Raw genomic sequence first — 19,208 nt, 5'->3', positions numbered from 1 at the left:
TCTCTGTCCATCTTAAATCTAGAGGAAGATCAAAGGAGCACAATCATGTCAGGGTCCTATAGGGGTCATTGGATGTTTTAGGCTGGGAGTCATGAGGATGTAAGGGAGCAAAGTAATTTCCCTGATAATAGTTTGCCTGAGCTTCTGGGGGTACAATGCCCATGCCAATATAAAGTGTTAGCTTAGTAAAATCAGATTGAATAAAATAAAATTAGCAACAAATAAGCCCATTCTATAGCTTGACATTTAGCTTCATTTTTAAAAGCCACCTGGTGTTCTACATTTAATTGTTCCCAGCACTCAAATAAACTTTACTTTGTTTTTTCTCCTACATTTATATAACCTATGTGTTACGATTGGTTTGTAAGTCCTATTTACGAAGGTTGGTATCCTGCATCTATGTGTTTCAGTGCTCAGAAGTTAGCATCAAATTAAATAATCAACTTGAAATTTTTTTTTTTTTGTGGCCCAAGATCCTTTCCAAAAAGGAGCTTTCTTCTTCTTATGTCCCTGGTCCACTATAGACTTGTCTTCACATAGGTATCTAATGACAGAAATCAATTAAATATTTGTAACTCACATGTTTACTGCAACCAGGATCTAAGCCTTTTCTATGATTTAAACAAGACGTTGAAAAAGCATTCCTTTTAAACCAAAAGTAAATTAAAAGTGAATTAAGCAAGGTGAGAGGGATTACCAGTAAACATTATTCAGTACTGTAATCAAGGATGAATAAGATAAAAACAACAACTTTGAGACATAATACTTGAGATTCGCTTTACTCCAGCCATTAAAATTGGTTAAGTTCAACTACTTAAAGCCCATTGCAATTACAATGTAGTTATTTCTTCTCTGGTAGGCAGTTGGGGTGGTACAGTGGCTAGAGCACTGTACCCAGGCAAAGGAAGACCCCAGTTCAAATGTGACTTCAGATATATGATTCTGGGCAAGTCATGTTAACATATGTTTACCTAAAATTCCTTATCTATACAATCTATGTAAAATTATCTCCCAGAGTTTTGTGATAACATTTATTATGGTACCTGGCATCCAGGAAGCACTAGATAAATGCCAGCTGCTATCATCATCATCATCATCATTATTCTACTACTTCTTTTAATAATAGTAATAAAAAAGAATTAATACAAGAGTTAGGAGATACAATTATTCTAAGTAATAAACGGTGAACGCAGCTATTTGTCACTCTTACTATAAAATGAGTGGAATATGTGAATATTGAAATATCAATACATATAAATCACATCAATCTTTAGAGACTTAGTGAAAGTTCCTGCCTTTTAAACACGAGGAAAATGAGACCTCCAGGGTAGAACTTTCTTGAGTTTACACAGATTTTTCATGGGAGAACAAAGCCTAAAACATGCATCCCACCCCCTGCTAAATAGCTAGCATTGTTCTTCTACTCTGTAATCTTCTCCCAGAGGACTTTTGCATTAGTTTACCCTTAGTTGTGTAGTGAACAAATTCGGTGGCACTCAGAGAACCTAGTCCTATATTCACAGGTCTACATGGCAGTCTTGGCAGGAGAGCCCAAGGGTTTTCCCCTTACCTTATCTCTGCCTAGATACAGTCAGTTGGGCTCATTTAATCTGCCTTCCAGTCCATGGGTAAAGCTTCTCTATCTCCCCTTCAGGTACATCTTCCCTCCCAGGACTTTGCTCACCTGCTTTCAAATGTTTAAAATATTCTTTCCATAATTCTTAGGAGGGTTGAAATCCTAACCTATTAACTCAAACACCACCTTATTCATGAAACTTTCCTTGATTTTTCCTAGTTGGAAGCCTACTTTTCTAGGCTTGTGGAAAGCATTGTTTTCACCTCTTATGTATTTGTGTGCCAAGTTAATTTAGTTACCTAGGATGTGTCATTTCCCCCACTAGACTAAAAATTCTATTAGGGCAGAGATCAAGCTCCATTTAAACTTAGTATTTATCCCATACAGAGCACAGTACAATACTCATAGAAAGTACTAAATTAATATAGAAAATGAGGAAGGATATTTCAAAGGATTGGTGTATTGAATATATGTTGTTCAGTGCTACAATGATATCTATGGCACTTTAGAAGATCCAGAGGAAGACTTTTATATAGATCTTCTATGAAAGACTATTTGAAAGGCAGAGACATTGAGTTGCCAGGTTGAGAATCTTTGGGGCACTTTTGTTAATTTTTATCAAATATTTAAATAAAAACATTTGCTGTTTTAATGATGGGGGTTTTTTAATTACTCAACCTCCCTCCATTTTGAGTAAATGATGAGCAAATCATTCTCATAGCTCCTTAGACTGTGTGCAAGCATCCTTCAAACTGTAATAATGTGGCACAAGAATTGTGTATGGAAAGACTGAGGAAACCTGGCTGTAGCCCAGAGATCATCTACAAATTATTAAGATAGTTAGAGCCAGATTTCTTTGACAGGTTGCATCATAAGTGGATTTCTATTTTAACACACTCCTGAATAGCAAAAGTAAAACTGAGGGAGATTTCCAAATGGGTTATAGATTTCTGACGGCATCTTGGAGAAGACTTAGAATGAGGGAAATTCCAACAAAATGCCTACTCTTTCTTTTTCATTCATTCAATTTTAAAATTAATTTTTAATTTTTCCAGATTACATGTAGGTACAATAAAAAACCTTTACTTTTTATCTTAGAATCAATACTGTGTATTGTTTCTAAGGCAGAAGAGCAATAAAGGCTAGGTAATGAAGGTTAAGTGACTTGCCCAGGGTCACACAGCTAGGAAGGGTCTGAGGTCAGATTTGAACCTATGACCTCCCGTCTCTAGGCTTGACTCTCAATCCACTGAGCCACCCAGCTGTCCACATAGATACAATTTTTAATAATTGTTTTCTGACATTTTGTGGTCCACATTCTCTCCCTTCTACATCTCCACCCTCTCTAAGATGGCAGATAATATGATATAGGCTATATTTGTGCTATCACATAATACATAATTCCATGTCCATCATGTGAAACATGACACATATTGCTTACACTGGAGAAAAATTAATGAAGGAAATAAAGTGAAGTATGGCATACTCCAATCTGTAGTCAGATTCTGGTAGGTCCTTCTGTGTTGGTTAGGTAACCTTTTCCATCAGGAGAGCTTTGAGATTGTCTTGGATAAAAAGTCCACTCTTTTCTCCAATTTCCCCTCTTCGTGTCTCTGCACAGAAACAACAAGATAGTCTACTGTTCTGTTATCCAAACATTTGTAGTAAATTGACTTTTCCTTTAACCATGAAGGAGGCAGGGGTTAGTCATAGATATAAACATACAAATAGACAGTGAGACCAAACTCTCTCTACATGTTAAGAATTTCCTCATGGAATGACCTCTAGGAAGTGATGCAGAGTGAGAGAAGCACAACCAGGAGAACATTGTACACAGAGACGGATACACTGTGGCACAATTGAATGTAATGGACTTCTCTACTAGCAGCAATGCAATGACCCAGGACAATTCTGAGGGACTTATGAGAAGGAAGCTATCCACATCCAGAGAAAGAACTGTGGGAGCGGAAACACAGAAGAAAAACAGTCACATGGTTTAATAGAGATATGTTTGGGGTTTTGATGTTAAAAGATCACTGTACTATAAATATGAGTAACATGAAAATAGGTTTTGAACAGTGATAAATGTATTATCCAGTGGAATTACTTTTTAGCTCTGGGAGGGGGGAGAGAAGAGGGAAGGAAAAGAACATGAATCATGTAACCATGGAAAAATATTTAAAAATAAATAAATAAATTGGAAAGAAAAAAGAATTTCCTTAACTGGCTTATGAGTAATTGTGAATAAACTCATAAATTTTTATCTAAAATCTTCTTTGGAAGGAACCATATGAACATTAGAGACTATTATTGAGGTTTAAATGAGGCTGATTATTATATGGGATCTAATAAAACATTTCTAACCTCATATCAAAGACTGAATTTTATCTTCAAAAACTTTTATTATAAGTAATAGAAAAAAGCCCAGTTTCTCAGGCTTCTAGAAATATCTTATAATTTCCTGAAAGAGGGTTTCTCCCCTCATACACATACACATATACATTTTTTCAGTTGGTATATCAACATCCCAGCCTAGCTGATATGACATGATGGAAGAGAGAGAATTTAGAAGCAAATGCATTTTTGACATCTCCAATTATAACTTGGAAATAATTTTCATTTAAGAATAATGGTAATATCAATGATCATCCTCAAGGATTATTCTAACACTTTATAGTTCATAGAATGCTTTACATACTCTATGAGGTAGATCATGTATGCAACAGTATTACCATTTTATATGAATGTAAAGTGAAATTTAAAGAAATAAAGAGAATTACCTAGTGATGTACATATCTATAATATAGTTAAGTTGTATAGTTTAGAGAATATTTCATGGGTTATTCTAGTAGACTAATAATCATTTTCACATTGTTTCCAAGAGACAAAATTTTCTGAGTTATGACAGCCAATTTAAAAACAAATTTTAGTAACACATCTTGTTTCTAGATTGGAGATTGTCTTCTATTCAGCATTTTAATGCCTGAGCCCTGAGAGCATCTTATCAATTCGTGAGTCCCTCCAATGATGAGGGTACACATTCATGTCCATCTTGTGGGACTCGTTTATTTTCTCTTAAGTTTATCAAAAAGGTATCCACCAAATATGCTTGGCATGTTTCTCAGATTCTCTTGACACTGTCATGTCTTTCTTTCTTTTTTTTTCACAAGCATATTAGATATGTGAGACCAACTTTTGGCTGGTAGTTAAGGGTTATACGAGTTTCAGTTAATGATTTTATTTTCTATGTAATGGCAATTGTCAGATGACCCTGGTGCTTCTCATAGAAGTTAGGGAACTAAAAAGTAAATTGTGGTTTAAACTAATGAGGAGAACCTTTCAGTTTGAGGGATGGGTGAAAAGGTATTTTTTACAACTGTATTTTCAGAACGACATCCTTTTTTTTTAGGGTGCTGATCTCCAAGTTAATAAAATCTGAGTTTAATTTTTTTAAATCCATACCTACAGGGGCAACTGGGTGGCTCAGTGGATTGAAAACCAGGTCCAGAGACAGGAGATCCTGAGTTCAAATCTGACCTCAGACATCCTAGCCATGTGACCCTGGGCAAATTGCTTAACCCCCATTGCCTAGCCCCCACTCTTCCTCCCTGGAACCACTACACAATACCAATTCCAAGACAGATGGTAAGGGTTAATAAAAAACATACCTTCCATCAGTAGGACATTCTTAATGAGTGTGGTAAAAAGACTTCTGGACCAGACTCTAGGAGCTTACTTCTTTGACTTTGAGCATGTCACAGTTCCATATGTAATATAATATTACAGATGAGAAAAGGAAGTATACAAGTTTTCTGACCTATAAAATAGAATGTTGTCAAATGATCTCTTAAAACTCATTACATCTCCAGTATTAAATCTCTACATAAAGTTATCTTATCCACTTTATTATAGCCATGATTTTGGTACAGCTTAAGTTTTGTTTTCTCTCAGATGTAATTCTTGAAATTTAGACATGTATGAATTTCAGGTTATCTCCTAGTATCTTAGCCTCATGATTTATGATTAAGGAATATTCAGTAGCTTCTGTTAACAACTAATTTTAGGTATCAGTGAATTTGGTATCATTGACAAAATGTTTGAAGGTAGTTGGGTCAGGATTGATGTCGCGGCACGTTTATGTCTTTTTCACTAGGAAAAATAAACATTAATTTTAGGGCATAAGCTCCAGGGCACTAATATAATGAGATAGGATCAAGAATAGGACCTTAAGGATTTTATTCTGATATCCATCTTCTTGGAGCTCCCCAATATCTTTTTAGCCTTTTGAAAGCTGATATTCCTAACTAATATGACAAATGAAATAACTATAAGAATAACCATCAACTTCTGTTCCTCAGTTCATATCTGTTTTAGTGCAACATATCAGAGCTTATATCCCTATAGCCATTTTCTTGAAAAAAAATTTTTAGGACATAATAATAAAGTTAAACATCTAGCAACTAATATACAATGTATATAATGCCTAATAAATACTTTAATTTCATTTAAAAAGAGATCTTGTAAAATATTTATTTCTTGAAAATGATACTTTCATTAAATCATATTTTAGGATATTACTGTTTTCTTAATAAAAAGGCTTTCTTGTTCATTTCTTTTTCCTACTGAGTGATTGATTATGAGCAGCTCTTGAATTCTTTTTATTTTCTTGTTCTTTATTCCAATCTGCAGCCTTACTTAGTCTTTAGAAATATTATATCTTCTTGTGTCTTCTCATTTATTGTTTATAATACATGTCAACTTTAGCTCTAAATTTATTTCAACTGCATTATTTGTTATTTTTTTCTTCTTATGAGATCCAACAACTAAATCATCCATGTCTCTCTTTGCACAGAAGTATTTCCCTAGGAACTCTGTAAGGCACAATGTGAAACTGATTAGGATTTTACAGTCCTGGTGATTTTCCTTCTGCTCTATTACCTAAGAAATGCTGTGATACAAGGAGCTTATGAATCATTTTGTAGGTTTTCTTTCCCCCATCTGCTGTTATTATTGAAATTCTGATTGGTCATGGAAACCCCACCTGATTCCATTTGGTACCAATGCCAAAATGGTGTGTCTCTGTGTGACAGTGAAGTTGGGGTTAATAGGAGGAAGAAATTGGTGGTGAAAGAGAATTAAATTAAACCTTCTTAAAATTAAAAACACACATTATACGACACGGAAAAACAGATTTCTTCAAGTAATATCACATTCCTGAAAGATTTCACTTTTGCATATTTTAGTCTTTCCTACACTGATACTTGAAGGTTGAAAATAAATGCATTAAGACTTAATGGGCATGAGCTTGAAGACTAAAAAATAAAAGTTCTGGATTTTTCCTTCCTATGTTAGCTAAGAATGTATCATCATTGTGCCTATTATAGCTATGATTTTTTCAAGTATTACTTATTATATAATTTTTCTCTATATTTAATTCTATAGGACTCTGTAAGAATTCTGATTGTTTGGCAATCTGCAGACCTGTTATTGGGGAGAAGGGATGGGAGATAGGTATATGTACCAATCTTCCTTTTTTAAACCTTTATCTTCTGTCTTAAAATTGGTATTGATTCTGAGGTAGAAGTATAGAAATACATAGCTAGAAAATATCTTCAGGCAGATTTGAACCCTGGATTTCCTAACTCTAGGCCTGGTGCTCTGTCTTATTGTGCTGCCTTGCTGCCCCAACCTTTAATCTATTTTTACTCAAGCTGGCTTCACCTGACCTGAGCTATACAATAATGTAGTATCAAGTCTTTTGCTCTTTTATTTCTAACTAGGCCAAAAATTACAACTAAATTATGCGAATCCTCCTGATTGACCATTTCTAGATGATTTTTTGATTTTGATGAAAAGTTGTTTGGAGCTGATTTTCCTGATTTTCAGGGTTGAAGCCTCTTCTTACGTATTTTAGAAACTCATTATAGAAGCATAATCTCTTTGTCTTGGAATAAACTTCTGCTGCCTGAACTCAAGGGGGAAGATCCACTTGACTATTCTTGACAAGCCACCTTCCCTGAAATCAGTTCTTGAAGGCATCTTATGAAAAGGAGATTATTTGTATCTTATGCCAGCATATTTTTCTTCTAGTCTTAATGATATGAAAGTGTCACCCCACCTATAAATCCATGAAGCCAAGTCTACATCTCTTAAAATTCTATCTGTTGTTCTAGTTCTTCTATCTAGGACTAAGTAGTCCAAGGCTTATCTGTCTTCCAAATTACAGGGCTTCACATATTTGAAGAGATTCTCCTTAGTTTGGCACATTTTCAGGTCAAATAACGCAGGTCTTGTAGCCAATCATTTAATCTGTAAGCATTTATTAAACTTCTAAGTGCTGTTCCCTCTGCTAGACACTAGGGATATAAAGGCAAACATGAAATAATAAGTGCCTGCCCTCCAGGAGCTTATATTCTGTGAAGGAGACTACATGTGCACAAATAAGTATCTATATAATAGATAATAAATAATTTTAAGTGTTTGAAAGGAAGGTAATAAGACTTGAACAACCAGGAAAGTTTTCACTTAAAAGTGCTATTTGAAGAAATTGCGTTATTTCTGAGAAGCAGAGTTGAATTGAGAGTATTTTTTTTTTTGGATCTCAGTTCTGTCATTTAACATTTTAGGAATCCTTTCCATATTCATCTTAATTGTAAGCCTGTTAAACATGCCATCTGCCCTTTATCTGAATCATTCACAAAAAAGAGTAAAAATAACATGGCCCTGGAAGAACCTTTGAGAACTTTACTAGAATTTAATTTCTGGGTTAATTTTAATATAATGTTTTTTAGGTTTGGTCATTCAAACAGTACTGAGTGCATCTATGTCCCTCCAAGTGTTCAACAAGGATATACTTGTGTTTCTTTGTCTAAGAGTGAAGAGTATCATTGGTAGAGCATTGAATTTGCATTCAGAAGAATTAGGTTTTTATCTTACCCCATTATTTGCTTCACATATGACCTGGGGCAATCCTGTGAAAGATTTAGATGTCTATAAAATGATCAAAAAGTTCCTGCTAACTAATTATGCTGTCTTTGGAATTCCCTTGATTTGCCTTTCTAGATATTTACCATTTCAAAATAGGAAATTGTGTTTATGATTTGTTCTTGGCATAATTTGTTCTTGATTGATCTATGTGCATTCTCTTGTTCACAATCATCTCTGACCACTTCTACTTTTTAAATGCTCAGAGACCACTCTTTTATTTATCTTCACTTATATATTTTTAAATTACATATAGAAAATTTTTTACAAATCTTTTCTGACATTTTGTAATTCAGATCATCATTCCTTCTCTCCCTTCTTACTCTTGCTGAGGCAGTATATAGACTGTCCTATATTGTATCTGTACTTTCAAACAATGCATATTTCCATATTCCTCATGCTATGATAAGAGGCACATCATGCATACAATAAAAAACTCATGAAGAAAATAAAGTGAAAGATGGCATGCTTTGATTTGTAATTTTTGGCTATGGATATTATCATATATTTTTTAAAAATCATGATTCTCTTGGGGCTTTCTTTGACTCTCTTTTGATGATGCTAGGTTAGTGCTTCACAATTGATGATCATACAATATCCTGCTACTGTATACACCGTTTGCCTGGTTCTGTTCACTTTGTATCAATTAGTATGTCTTTCTAAGGTTTTCTAAATTCATCCTGTTGATCATTTCTTATGGCACAATAGTATTCCATTACAACAATATTTGATGGCTTTTTTAGCTCAACTGATGGACATCCCTTCAGTTTCTAAGTCTTTCTCAGTACAAAGAACTGCTAAAATATTTTTATGCCAGTTGATCCTTTCCCTCTATTTCTCATCTCTTTAGGATTCAGACCCAATAGTAGACCACTACTTTACTAATGTGATCAAGAATTGTGCCAGGAACCATAGACAAGATCATTGACCTACAGTTAGAGAAATTTTCCATTTGCTCTGTCTTTTTAGAAAATGGAACATTTTTCTACATCTCCTCTCTTCATATTTTTGCACATCTACTATTACTACTCTATATGTAACTTTTGCATACCTTGTTATTCATGTTATCTTTTTTTTAGTTCCAAATTTTCTCCCTCTCCTCTTTATTTCCTCTCCCCACTGATAAGGCAAGAACAACAGAGGCTATAGAAATAACCACAATAGCCATGGCCCCCCAAAATGGAGAGGAAAGCATGCATCAAATTACACTCTGAGGTCATCCTGCTCCTTTGGAAGTGCCCAAAATGTTTCACTGAGCCCTTTGCAATTGTGATTGGTCATTGTGCTGCCCAGTTTTTCATAAGTTTTTCAAAATTGATAATTTTTTATAATATTCTTGTTATTGTATAAAGTTTTCTTAGTTCTATTCAGTTCATTTTGCATTAGTCCATGTAAGTCTAACCAAGTTTTTCTAAAATCATCTCCTTCATCATTTCTTCTTTTATTTAACTCTGACCTTTTGTCTTGGAATCAATACTGTGTAACAATATTTATTCCAAGGCAGAAGAGTGGTAAAGTCTAGGCAGTGGGGGTTAAGTGACTTGTCCAGAGTCACAAGCTACGAAGTGTCTGAGGCCAGATTTGAACTCAAGATTTCCCATTTCTAGGTCTGGCTTTCAATCCACTGAACCATCTAACTTTCCCTCCTCTACTCCTCTTTTATTATTATTTTTTATAATACAATAGTTTTTCATCATATTCCTATGTTGCAACGTCCAGCCATTCTCCAATTCATAGATGTCTCCTCAGTTTTCAGGGTTTTTTTTGCTATCATGAAGAAAAAGATACCATAAATATTTTTTATCATGTGGTTGCTGTTGCTCTTTCATTGATTTTTTGGGGATATATACCTAGTATCAACATCACTGGGTCAAAGAAAATGTTCAATTCAATGATGTGTTTTTTTGGGCCATAGTTCCAAATTGCTTTCAGAATGGTCTGACCAGTACAGAGTTCCACCAATACTTGATAAATGTTCATATTTTCCCATAGCCCATCCAGCATTTGTCATTTTTCCTTTCTGACCATTTACTATATGTATTCCTAGAGTTGTTATTGGACATCTGAACTCTGTGTGTGTGTGTGTGTGTGTGTGTGTGTGTGTGTGTGTGTGTAAGAGAGAGAGAGAGAGAGAGAGAGAGAGAGAGAGAGAGAGAGAGAGAGAGAGAGAAATAGAGAGAGAGAGAGAGAGAGAGAGAGAGAGAGAGAGAGAGAGAGAGAGAGAGAGAGAGAGAGAGAGAGAGAGATTTGGAGGGAAGGAGGGAGAAATTTGAGGAAGTCTAGAATTTAGTTGATTGGATTGATAGCTGATCTGGTCTAGATTTGGGGGCTGGGAGGAGACATCTCTTACATATAGTATTTGAGTACCTTCTCCTGGCAAGTTATGCAGTGCTCTAAAACTAAAATTTTCAGAGAAGGTACTGACCTTCTCTAGGAGTTCTTTATGCCAATGAAATCACAGATCCATTTTGTATAACACAATATAGATTCTACATCCATTATTAGTAATCACAGCATATACTGATCCACAGCCATTATATTTCACCCAACTTACATATTATCATGCTGTTTTTTCTTTATTGTATTCATATTTTCCTAATAAGGGCATTTTTCTTCCCCCCATGTATTATCTCTTCATTGATGGCAAGGTCATAGGTAAATATAAATATATTAAGTATATTAAGCATATTTCCTGGGTTTATAGATTTGCCCCTAAAAAGGATCTCACAAATTATCTAATCCAGTTATTTCCTTTTTTAAATGAGACTTATTGAATTGTCTAAGTTTTTTTTAACTCCTACTTTCCATCTTGGAATCAATGCTATGTATTGGTTCCAAGGGAGAAGAGTGGTCAGGGCTAGGCAATGGGGGTCAAGTGACTTGCCCAGGGTTACACAGCTGGGAAGTGTCTGAGGCCAGATTTCAATCTAGGACCTCCCATCTCTAGCCCTGACTCTCAATCTGCTGAGCTACCCAGCTGCCCCTGAATTGTCCAAGTTTTATAGCTAGCTAGTATCAAAGATTAGATTGGGAATCAGGACTCTTTCTCCTGGACTATATTCAAAAATAATGTTTAAAATTTTAAAAAAGAAAATATATTTTAAAATAGTATTTTTCTAAATAAGAAAATATGCTTGACAAACTATATGTAACCAATACATGAAATGTTGCTTTTACATTTCATAATTTATTAGATTTTATAACAAGATGTCTTGGTTTTCATGGAGGGGAAGAGTTAGTCTTGAATAATGTGTTATTGACTCTACTATTTACATACATACATGCTTATAAAGGTAAATCTTACACATTCTATAATATGATACACATTTATTAAATGTCAGAAGGGTTAATTATCCTTTCTTGAATGTAATTCATTCATGCAAAATTGATTGAATAGGTAATTTGCGAAAAAATAAACATGTCAAATTTGCAGTATTCTGATAACCCTTTCTTTCTTTTTTTTTTCCAGTGTATCCTATTCAGTACATGTATCAGAAGATTATCCAGGTATTGTGCAATCATTTTACATGTTAAATTATACTTCCCTTACTTTTATTGAAGGCTTTGTGTGTGGAATTTTTTTTTTTGTATTGTACTGTTCTGAAATCTGCGTTGGGAGGACCCTGAAGAAATAGACACTTTAAGTATTTCATGAATTGAGTAAGCTGTGGTAATAAGAGGTTAATGTAATAAATACATTTTAACTTTTTGACTGACTTTTAAAAATGTTTTTCCTTGTTTTAGTAGAACCAAAAATTCACAAATGAAAACCAGCATATATAGAAGTATATCAAAACTTCACCTTATATTAATAATATATTAAATCCAAAATATAAAGTGATCCAACATGGCTTGGAAGATAGTTTTGGAACATCACTGGGGCTTTTATAAATTTTGATCTGTTTAGATCGAAACATTTAGAAAGGTGATCCTCATTTTTGTTCTTTATCATTTCAATGGTTTGTGATGACAAATATCTTTATATCAAAGAGACAGAATTTATCCACAAACCTAACAAAAAAGTAATGCAAAGAAAAGTGGGGCTGGGAATAGTCTATTTATTTCCTATTCAGAATCTAGCCTTGTTTCCTTTAGACATAAAATAGAATTTCTTTTTTGCCCTTAGCAGATGAGTAATTTACATTTTTTCATCATAAAGTTTTGAATCCTTTTAGCTTCTATATATCTTTTGTCTATAAACCAAAGTATTTAACATGAATTATGAAGTAGGCTACGTTTAATTCAGAACTGCTGCTGAATTTTGATTTTTGTTGTTCTCTACATGTTTATCTAGTCCTTTTGTAAAAAATGGGATCTTTCCCCCTTCCCATTCCTTTTTTAAGTTACTATTTTTAAACATAGAATTACTTCTATTTAATCTACTTTGGTGTCACCCTATTCCCACTTGCTCTTTTCCCTTCCTCAAACTATTCTTTCTACCACTGACTTTGAATGGTGACTGATTTTCAATACAAAACTAAATTAAACTAAATGTAAAATAACTAGAATCTATTTTAATTTGCAAAAATAGAATCAAATAATTGGATTTGATCATTTCACATAATAACAATTCAATAATTTGCCAACATTTTTTCTATGTTATTATAATCAGGCAGATTTGATAACTGATGGACACAATACAATGTAAACAGGTTTCATTGATATTCAAGTATAACATCACAGAAAGAAAAACTATAAACATGTATATCATAGGAAATTTATTTTCCAATAGAGAAAATCTGCAAATTGTTTCATTCTATTCCAATTATGTGTTACTCATATGAAATATCCATTAATTTTTAAATTACATTTACTTGGTAACAATTGACAGGATTCACTACAATTCAATATCCACTAAAATTTAGTTAATGGAGAAAAAATTAATAAAAACAATCCAAATATTTGTTTTATATTTAACATTAATTTTGAGTTCCCAATTCTCTCACTCTCTTTTGTCCCTTCTACACCCATTGTGATGGCAAGTAATATCATATCTGTTGTACTTGTAAAGTCATGCAAAACATAGTTCCACGTTAGTCATGCAGCAAAAACCAAGAGCAAACAAATACCAAAGAAAAATAAAATTAAAAATATGCTTAATATGCACTCAGAGTTTATTAGTTCTCTCTCAAAGTGTATAGCATTTTTTATTATTATTTCTTTGGAATTATCTTGGACCATTGTATGGATCAGAGTAGCTAAGCCTTTCATAGTCTATTATCAATGTTATTATTACTGTGTATGATGTTCTTTAGGTTCTTATTTCATTTTACATATCATTATATTCTTTGGAATGATTGGACTGATTCACAACTTCACCAACAATGAATCAATGTTCCCATTTTTCCACATTACCTCAAACATTTATCATTTAAATTGTCTTAATTTGCATTTCTCCAATCAGTAGTGATTTAGAGCATTTTTATGTGACTATTGGTAACTTTGGTTTCTTCTTTATCATTTATCAATTGGGGAATTGCTTTTTTTCTTATTAATTACAAGTTTTGCTTGTAGCTGTTTAGAATTCTTTTTCTTCTAAGTTTGCTTATCTTGATCATACTTTTCATTTTAATAGTAGGTTTTTTTGGTCAGGTTCATTTTGTGTGGTTTGCTCATTTTTTCACATTATTTTTTGATTTTGAACTTTTAAAATCTTGAAACCTGTCCCAGGTACAGACACTGTTCTCAAGAGTTAGAATTGATTGATTGATTGATTGTTGTTGTTGTCGTTGTCGTCTTATACTTCTGTTTTCAGAGCTAATTCTGGAAATTTCAGAGTTTTCAGAAATTCCAAGGTGTTGTGATCTGGGGAGAGGTGTGGTCACTGCTTTCTTGGACTGTACTCTGGACCTTTCCCAGGAAGGGCCCTGATCCTTTACGGTTTCTGTATACTTTCTCTGACTTGAGAGTTCCTGAAACTGCTGTTCCTTCTGTCATCATTGTTTAATCTCATCGTTGGTGTTCATCCACATGGGTTTCTAGACCAGCCTCCATCCTTGTGTCTTAAATCTCTCTGACTTTCTAAGTTATCTTGGACTGGGAGGATGCCTCATACTGACGTTTCCTTGCCTCTGCCACTCTGGAAGTCTATTTATGTACTATTTGGAGGGGAATATTGGTAAAACTCAACCTAGTGCTTCTCTGTTCCAACATTTCTGTGCCACCTCAAGTATCTCTCTTTTTCTTGTCTTGATGTAGTTAGCATTTCTAGTATAACACTAAATAGTAGTGATCTTGTACATCCTTGATTCATTCATGACCTTATTGTGAAAGTTTCTGGTTTATCCCCATTATAGATAATGCTAATTCTTAGTTTTTTTGGTTGGTTAGTGATGTCAGTCTTATCGGTTTTTTGTCATTCCATTTTGGGTGGGGTTTCTTTTATCAATGAGGCATTTTATATTTTCTTTAATTGTTTCATTCTTTTGATTTTGTCTTGTAGACCCTTGCTACCTTGAAGTAGCAAGACCAAATGACCAAATGAAGTCATTTGCATCTAGTTGTTGGATTCTAATTTTAAAGACTGAATTTCATCTCTGGCTTTTTGGTCTTTTCTTCTTTGTAAGTCACCTTTCACTTTCTTTGCCTCATTGTCAAGCTAGTCAATTCTGGCTTTAAAGACATTATTTTCTTGTTTTAGTTCTTGTGCCTCTTTTTCCAGATGGTCTATTTTGCTTTTTAAGTTCTTTTCCCAATTATCTTTCAGCCTCTCTTAATTGTGTTTTGAGTTCTTCCGAATCCTGGGTCCAATTCACTGGAGTTCCCAAGTTTTTGCTTGATGTTCCTTGGTCCTCCTCTGTTCCGTTTGTTCTTTAGTTTATTAACTGGATAGAAGCTGTTGATTGTAATTTCTTTTTTCTTTTTCTGTTGTTTGTTCATATTTTTCCCTTCTTTCCCTGCTATTATTGACCTTAATCTTGCTCCTCTTTTTATTTGCTTCATCTGTGGGATTGCACTATTCTGTCCTGAAGTGGAACTTCTTCTCTTCTCTGCTGATTAACTAGTGTTAATGAGTTTTAATGAGTCCTGAGACCAGATCTTTCCCAGTTGTTAGCAGAAGCAGAAGCAGAAGCTGAAGCTGAAGGTGTGGAGGCTGAAGGACGTTTGCCCTCCTTTCTACTCCTTTCTGCCCGCTGCCTCCCTGCCAGCTGCCTGGTCAGAGCCCTCAGCTTCCTGTGGTAGTACCAAAGCGTTCTGTCATGGTTGCAGCCTTTGCCCTGGGATACTAGTCAGCTGGATTCTTACCAAGGGTCACAGCACAGTAGGTGGGAGAGGTGTGCTGGAGATTGAACTTCCCTGCCCTCTGAAGACTTCTTACCTGCACTATTGATAGACAGGATTAAACTTGGCTGAGTCGATCTGCAGAGCTGGATGTGCCCTGAGGTCAAAACCTCCAGAGGCAGAGAAAATGGAGAAAGTAGTGGCTGTAGGCTATGACCAGGCTGCCCTCCTCTCTGCCCCTTTCCTCCAGCTGTCTCCCTGCCAGCTGTGGTCAGAGCTCTGAGCCTTGTGTACAAGGCACTCCCTCCAGCCTGGAGCCCTCTCCCTGAGATCCTAGCAACCCCTAAAGTCCCAGCAATCCTGGAGTCCATATCTGCAAATTTGCTTATTTTTAAAATTTTTATTTTGTCATACAAAATATATTTCCATATTGGTCATTGTAACAGCTCCAAAATAAAACCATAAATACACTGATATGAAAGATGACTCCAACAGTTCCTTCTCTAGAAGTGGGAAGCATTCTCTCCTATAAGTCTTTCAGGATTGTCCCATAGCATTGTACTGCTGAGAGTAGCCATGTTTTCAGAGATAATTGTTGTCTAATACTGCTGTTATGGTACAATGTTCTCTTAGTTCTGCACATTTCCCTCTGCATTAGTTCCTGGAGATATTTTTAGCTTTTTCTGAAAATCATCGTGCTTATTATCTCATATCACAATTGTATTCCATCACCATCATGTACCCACAATTTGTTCAGCCATTTCCTAATGTTGATGGACATCCCCTCAATTTCTAATTCTGTGCCACTACAAAAAGTATTTTTATACAAACATGTCCTTTCTCATTAAAACAACAACCTCTTTGGGATATAGACTCAGTGTTGGTATTACTGGACCAAAGGGTGTGCGTGCTTTTATAGCCCTATGATCATTGTTCCAAATTGCTCTCCAGAATGGTTGGATCAGTTCATATCTCTACCAATAATGCCTTAATGTCCCCATTTTATCACATCCCCTCCAACATTTACCACTTTCCTTAAGTGCCATATTGGCCAATCTGATAAGCATGAGGTTGTGCCTCAGAGTTGTTTTAATCTGCATTTTTCTAATCAAGAGTGATTTAGAACATTTTTTCATGTGATTATTGATAGCTTTGATTTCTTCACCTGAAAACTGCCTATTCATATCATTTGGTCATTTATAAATTGGGGAATGGCATAGTCTTATCAATCTTTATATATTTGAGAAATAAGACCTTTATAAGGGAAATTTGTTATAAATAATTTTTCAGTTTGTTGTTTATCTTCTAATCTTGGTTGCATTGCTTTTATTTGTATAAAACCTTTAATATGCTATAATCAACATTTTTTATTTTATATCTTATAATGTTCTCCTTGTTTGGTCATAAATTCTTACCTTCTCCACCGGTCTGACAGGTAAACTATATTCTATGCTTCCCCAATTCCCTTCTAATATCACTCTTTATTTTTAAATCACATACCCATTTTGACCATATCTTGGTATAGGGTGTGGTATATTGATCTATGCCTAATTTTTATCATACTATTTTCTAGTTTTCCCAGTGAGTTCTTACCCCAAAATCTTGGGTCTTTGAGTTTATCAAACACTATATTGCTGAGGTCATTTACCTCTAATCTATTCCATTGATCCACCCGTTCTTAGCCAGTACCAGATTGTTATAATGATTATTGCTTTATAGTACAGTTTAAGATCTAGTACTGCTAGGCCACCATCATTCATCTTTTTTTTTTATTCCATTCTTGGTCATTTGTTCTTCCAGGTGAATTTTATTATTTTTTCTATTTCTATAAAATTGTTTTTGGTAGTTTAATTGGTATGGTACTGAATATGTAAATTAATTTAGATTGGATTTTCAGTTTTTATTATATTAGCTTGTCCTACTCATGAACAATTCATGTTTTTCCAGTTGTTTAGATCTAACTTTATTTGTACAAAACATGTTTTGAAAAGGGTTGTTCATATGATTCCTGTATGTCTTGGCAAATATATTTCCAAATATTTTATATTATCTGAAGTTATTTTATAGGGAGTTTCTCTTTCTTACTCTTGTTGCTGGATTTTGTTGGAATTATAAGGAAATTCTAATGATTTACCTGGGTTTATTTTGTTTCCTGCAACTTAGCTAAAGCTATTACTTATTTCTACTAGTTTTTTTTTAATTTTCTAGGATTCTCTTAAGTATACCATTATATCATCTCCCAAGAGTGATAGTTTCCTCATTGCTTACCTTAATTTCTTTTTCTTTCCTTACTGCTAAAGTTAGCATTTCTAATACAATATTAAATAATAATGGTGATAATGGGAATCCTTGCTTCACTCCTGCTCTTATTTTGAAGGATTTTAACTTATCCCCATTGCAGATGATACTTACTGAAGGTTTTAGGTAGATACTATTTATCATTTTAAGAAATGACCCATTTATTCCTATGCTTTCTAGTGTTTTTAATAGGAATGTGTGTTGTAGTTTGTCAAAAGTCTTCTCAGTATCTATTGAGATAATCATGTGATTTCTGTTAGTTTGGATACTGATACGGTCAATTATGCTGATAGTTTTCCTATTCTTAAGCCAGCCCTGCATTCCTGGTACATTCTACTGGTCATAGTCAATGATTCTTGTGATATATTGCTGTAGTCTCCTTACCGTTATCTTATTTAAAATTTTCGAATCTTTATTCATTAAAAAATTGCCTATAATTTTCTTTCTCTGTTTTTTTTCTTCCTGTTTTGGGCAATAGTAGCATATTAGTTTTATTAAAAGAATTTGGTAGGATTCCTTCTTTGCCTATTTCCTCAAATAGTTTATGTAGTATTGGGATTAATTTTTCTTTGAATGTTTGATAGAATTCACTTATGAATCCATCTGGCCCTGGGAATTTTTTCTTAGGGAGTTCATTGATGCTTTGTTCAATTTCTTTTCTGGTATAGGATTATTCAAGGATTCTATTTGCTCTTTTTTTAAAAATCTGGGCAATGTGTATTTTTGGAAATACTTATTTCACCTGGATTGTCAGATTTATTGGGATATAGTTGGGCAAAATAGCTCCAAATGATTGCTTTAATGTCTTTTACTTTGGTGGTAAGTTCACCCTTTTTATTTTTGATACTGATTATTTGATTTTCTTCTTTCTATTTTAAGTCAAATTAACCAAAATTCTATTTTATTTGTTTATTTTTTTTATAAAACCAACTCCTGGTGATATTTATGAGTTCAATGGTTCTCTTTCAATTTTATTAATTTCTCCTTTAATTTTTAAGATTTCCAATTTAGTCAGGAGGATAGGGCACTCTCTTAAACTTTAGTTCTTCCTTGATGCTACCCTTAGCCTTATATTTGGTTTTATGCAAGTTTCAATTCTTCTAAGATAGTAGGATGACCTGTGGGCTGG

General features: G+C 34.0%; 1 protein-coding gene across 12 annotated transcripts in view; it reads left to right on the top strand.

Moving 5' to 3' along the window:
* Positions 1 to 19,208, top strand: part of PARP8 (poly(ADP-ribose) polymerase family member 8) — a 454,001-nt gene that overhangs the window by 302,110 nt on the left and 132,683 nt on the right. For all 12 annotated transcript variants that reach the window (XM_056824924.1, XM_056824928.1, XM_056824925.1 and 9 more), the window contains one exon: positions 12,030 to 12,067. In XM_056824924.1, coding sequence (XP_056680902.1) covers positions 12,030 to 12,067 — 38 coding nt within the window. The remainder of the gene's footprint in view (positions 1 to 12,029; positions 12,068 to 19,208) is intronic.

Source organism: Monodelphis domestica, chromosome 3, assembly GCF_027887165.1.
Source record: "Monodelphis domestica isolate mMonDom1 chromosome 3, mMonDom1.pri, whole genome shotgun sequence".
Classification (NCBI taxonomy): domain Eukaryota; kingdom Metazoa; phylum Chordata; class Mammalia; order Didelphimorphia; family Didelphidae; genus Monodelphis; species Monodelphis domestica.
This window is presented reverse-complemented; position numbering and strand designations above follow the sequence as displayed.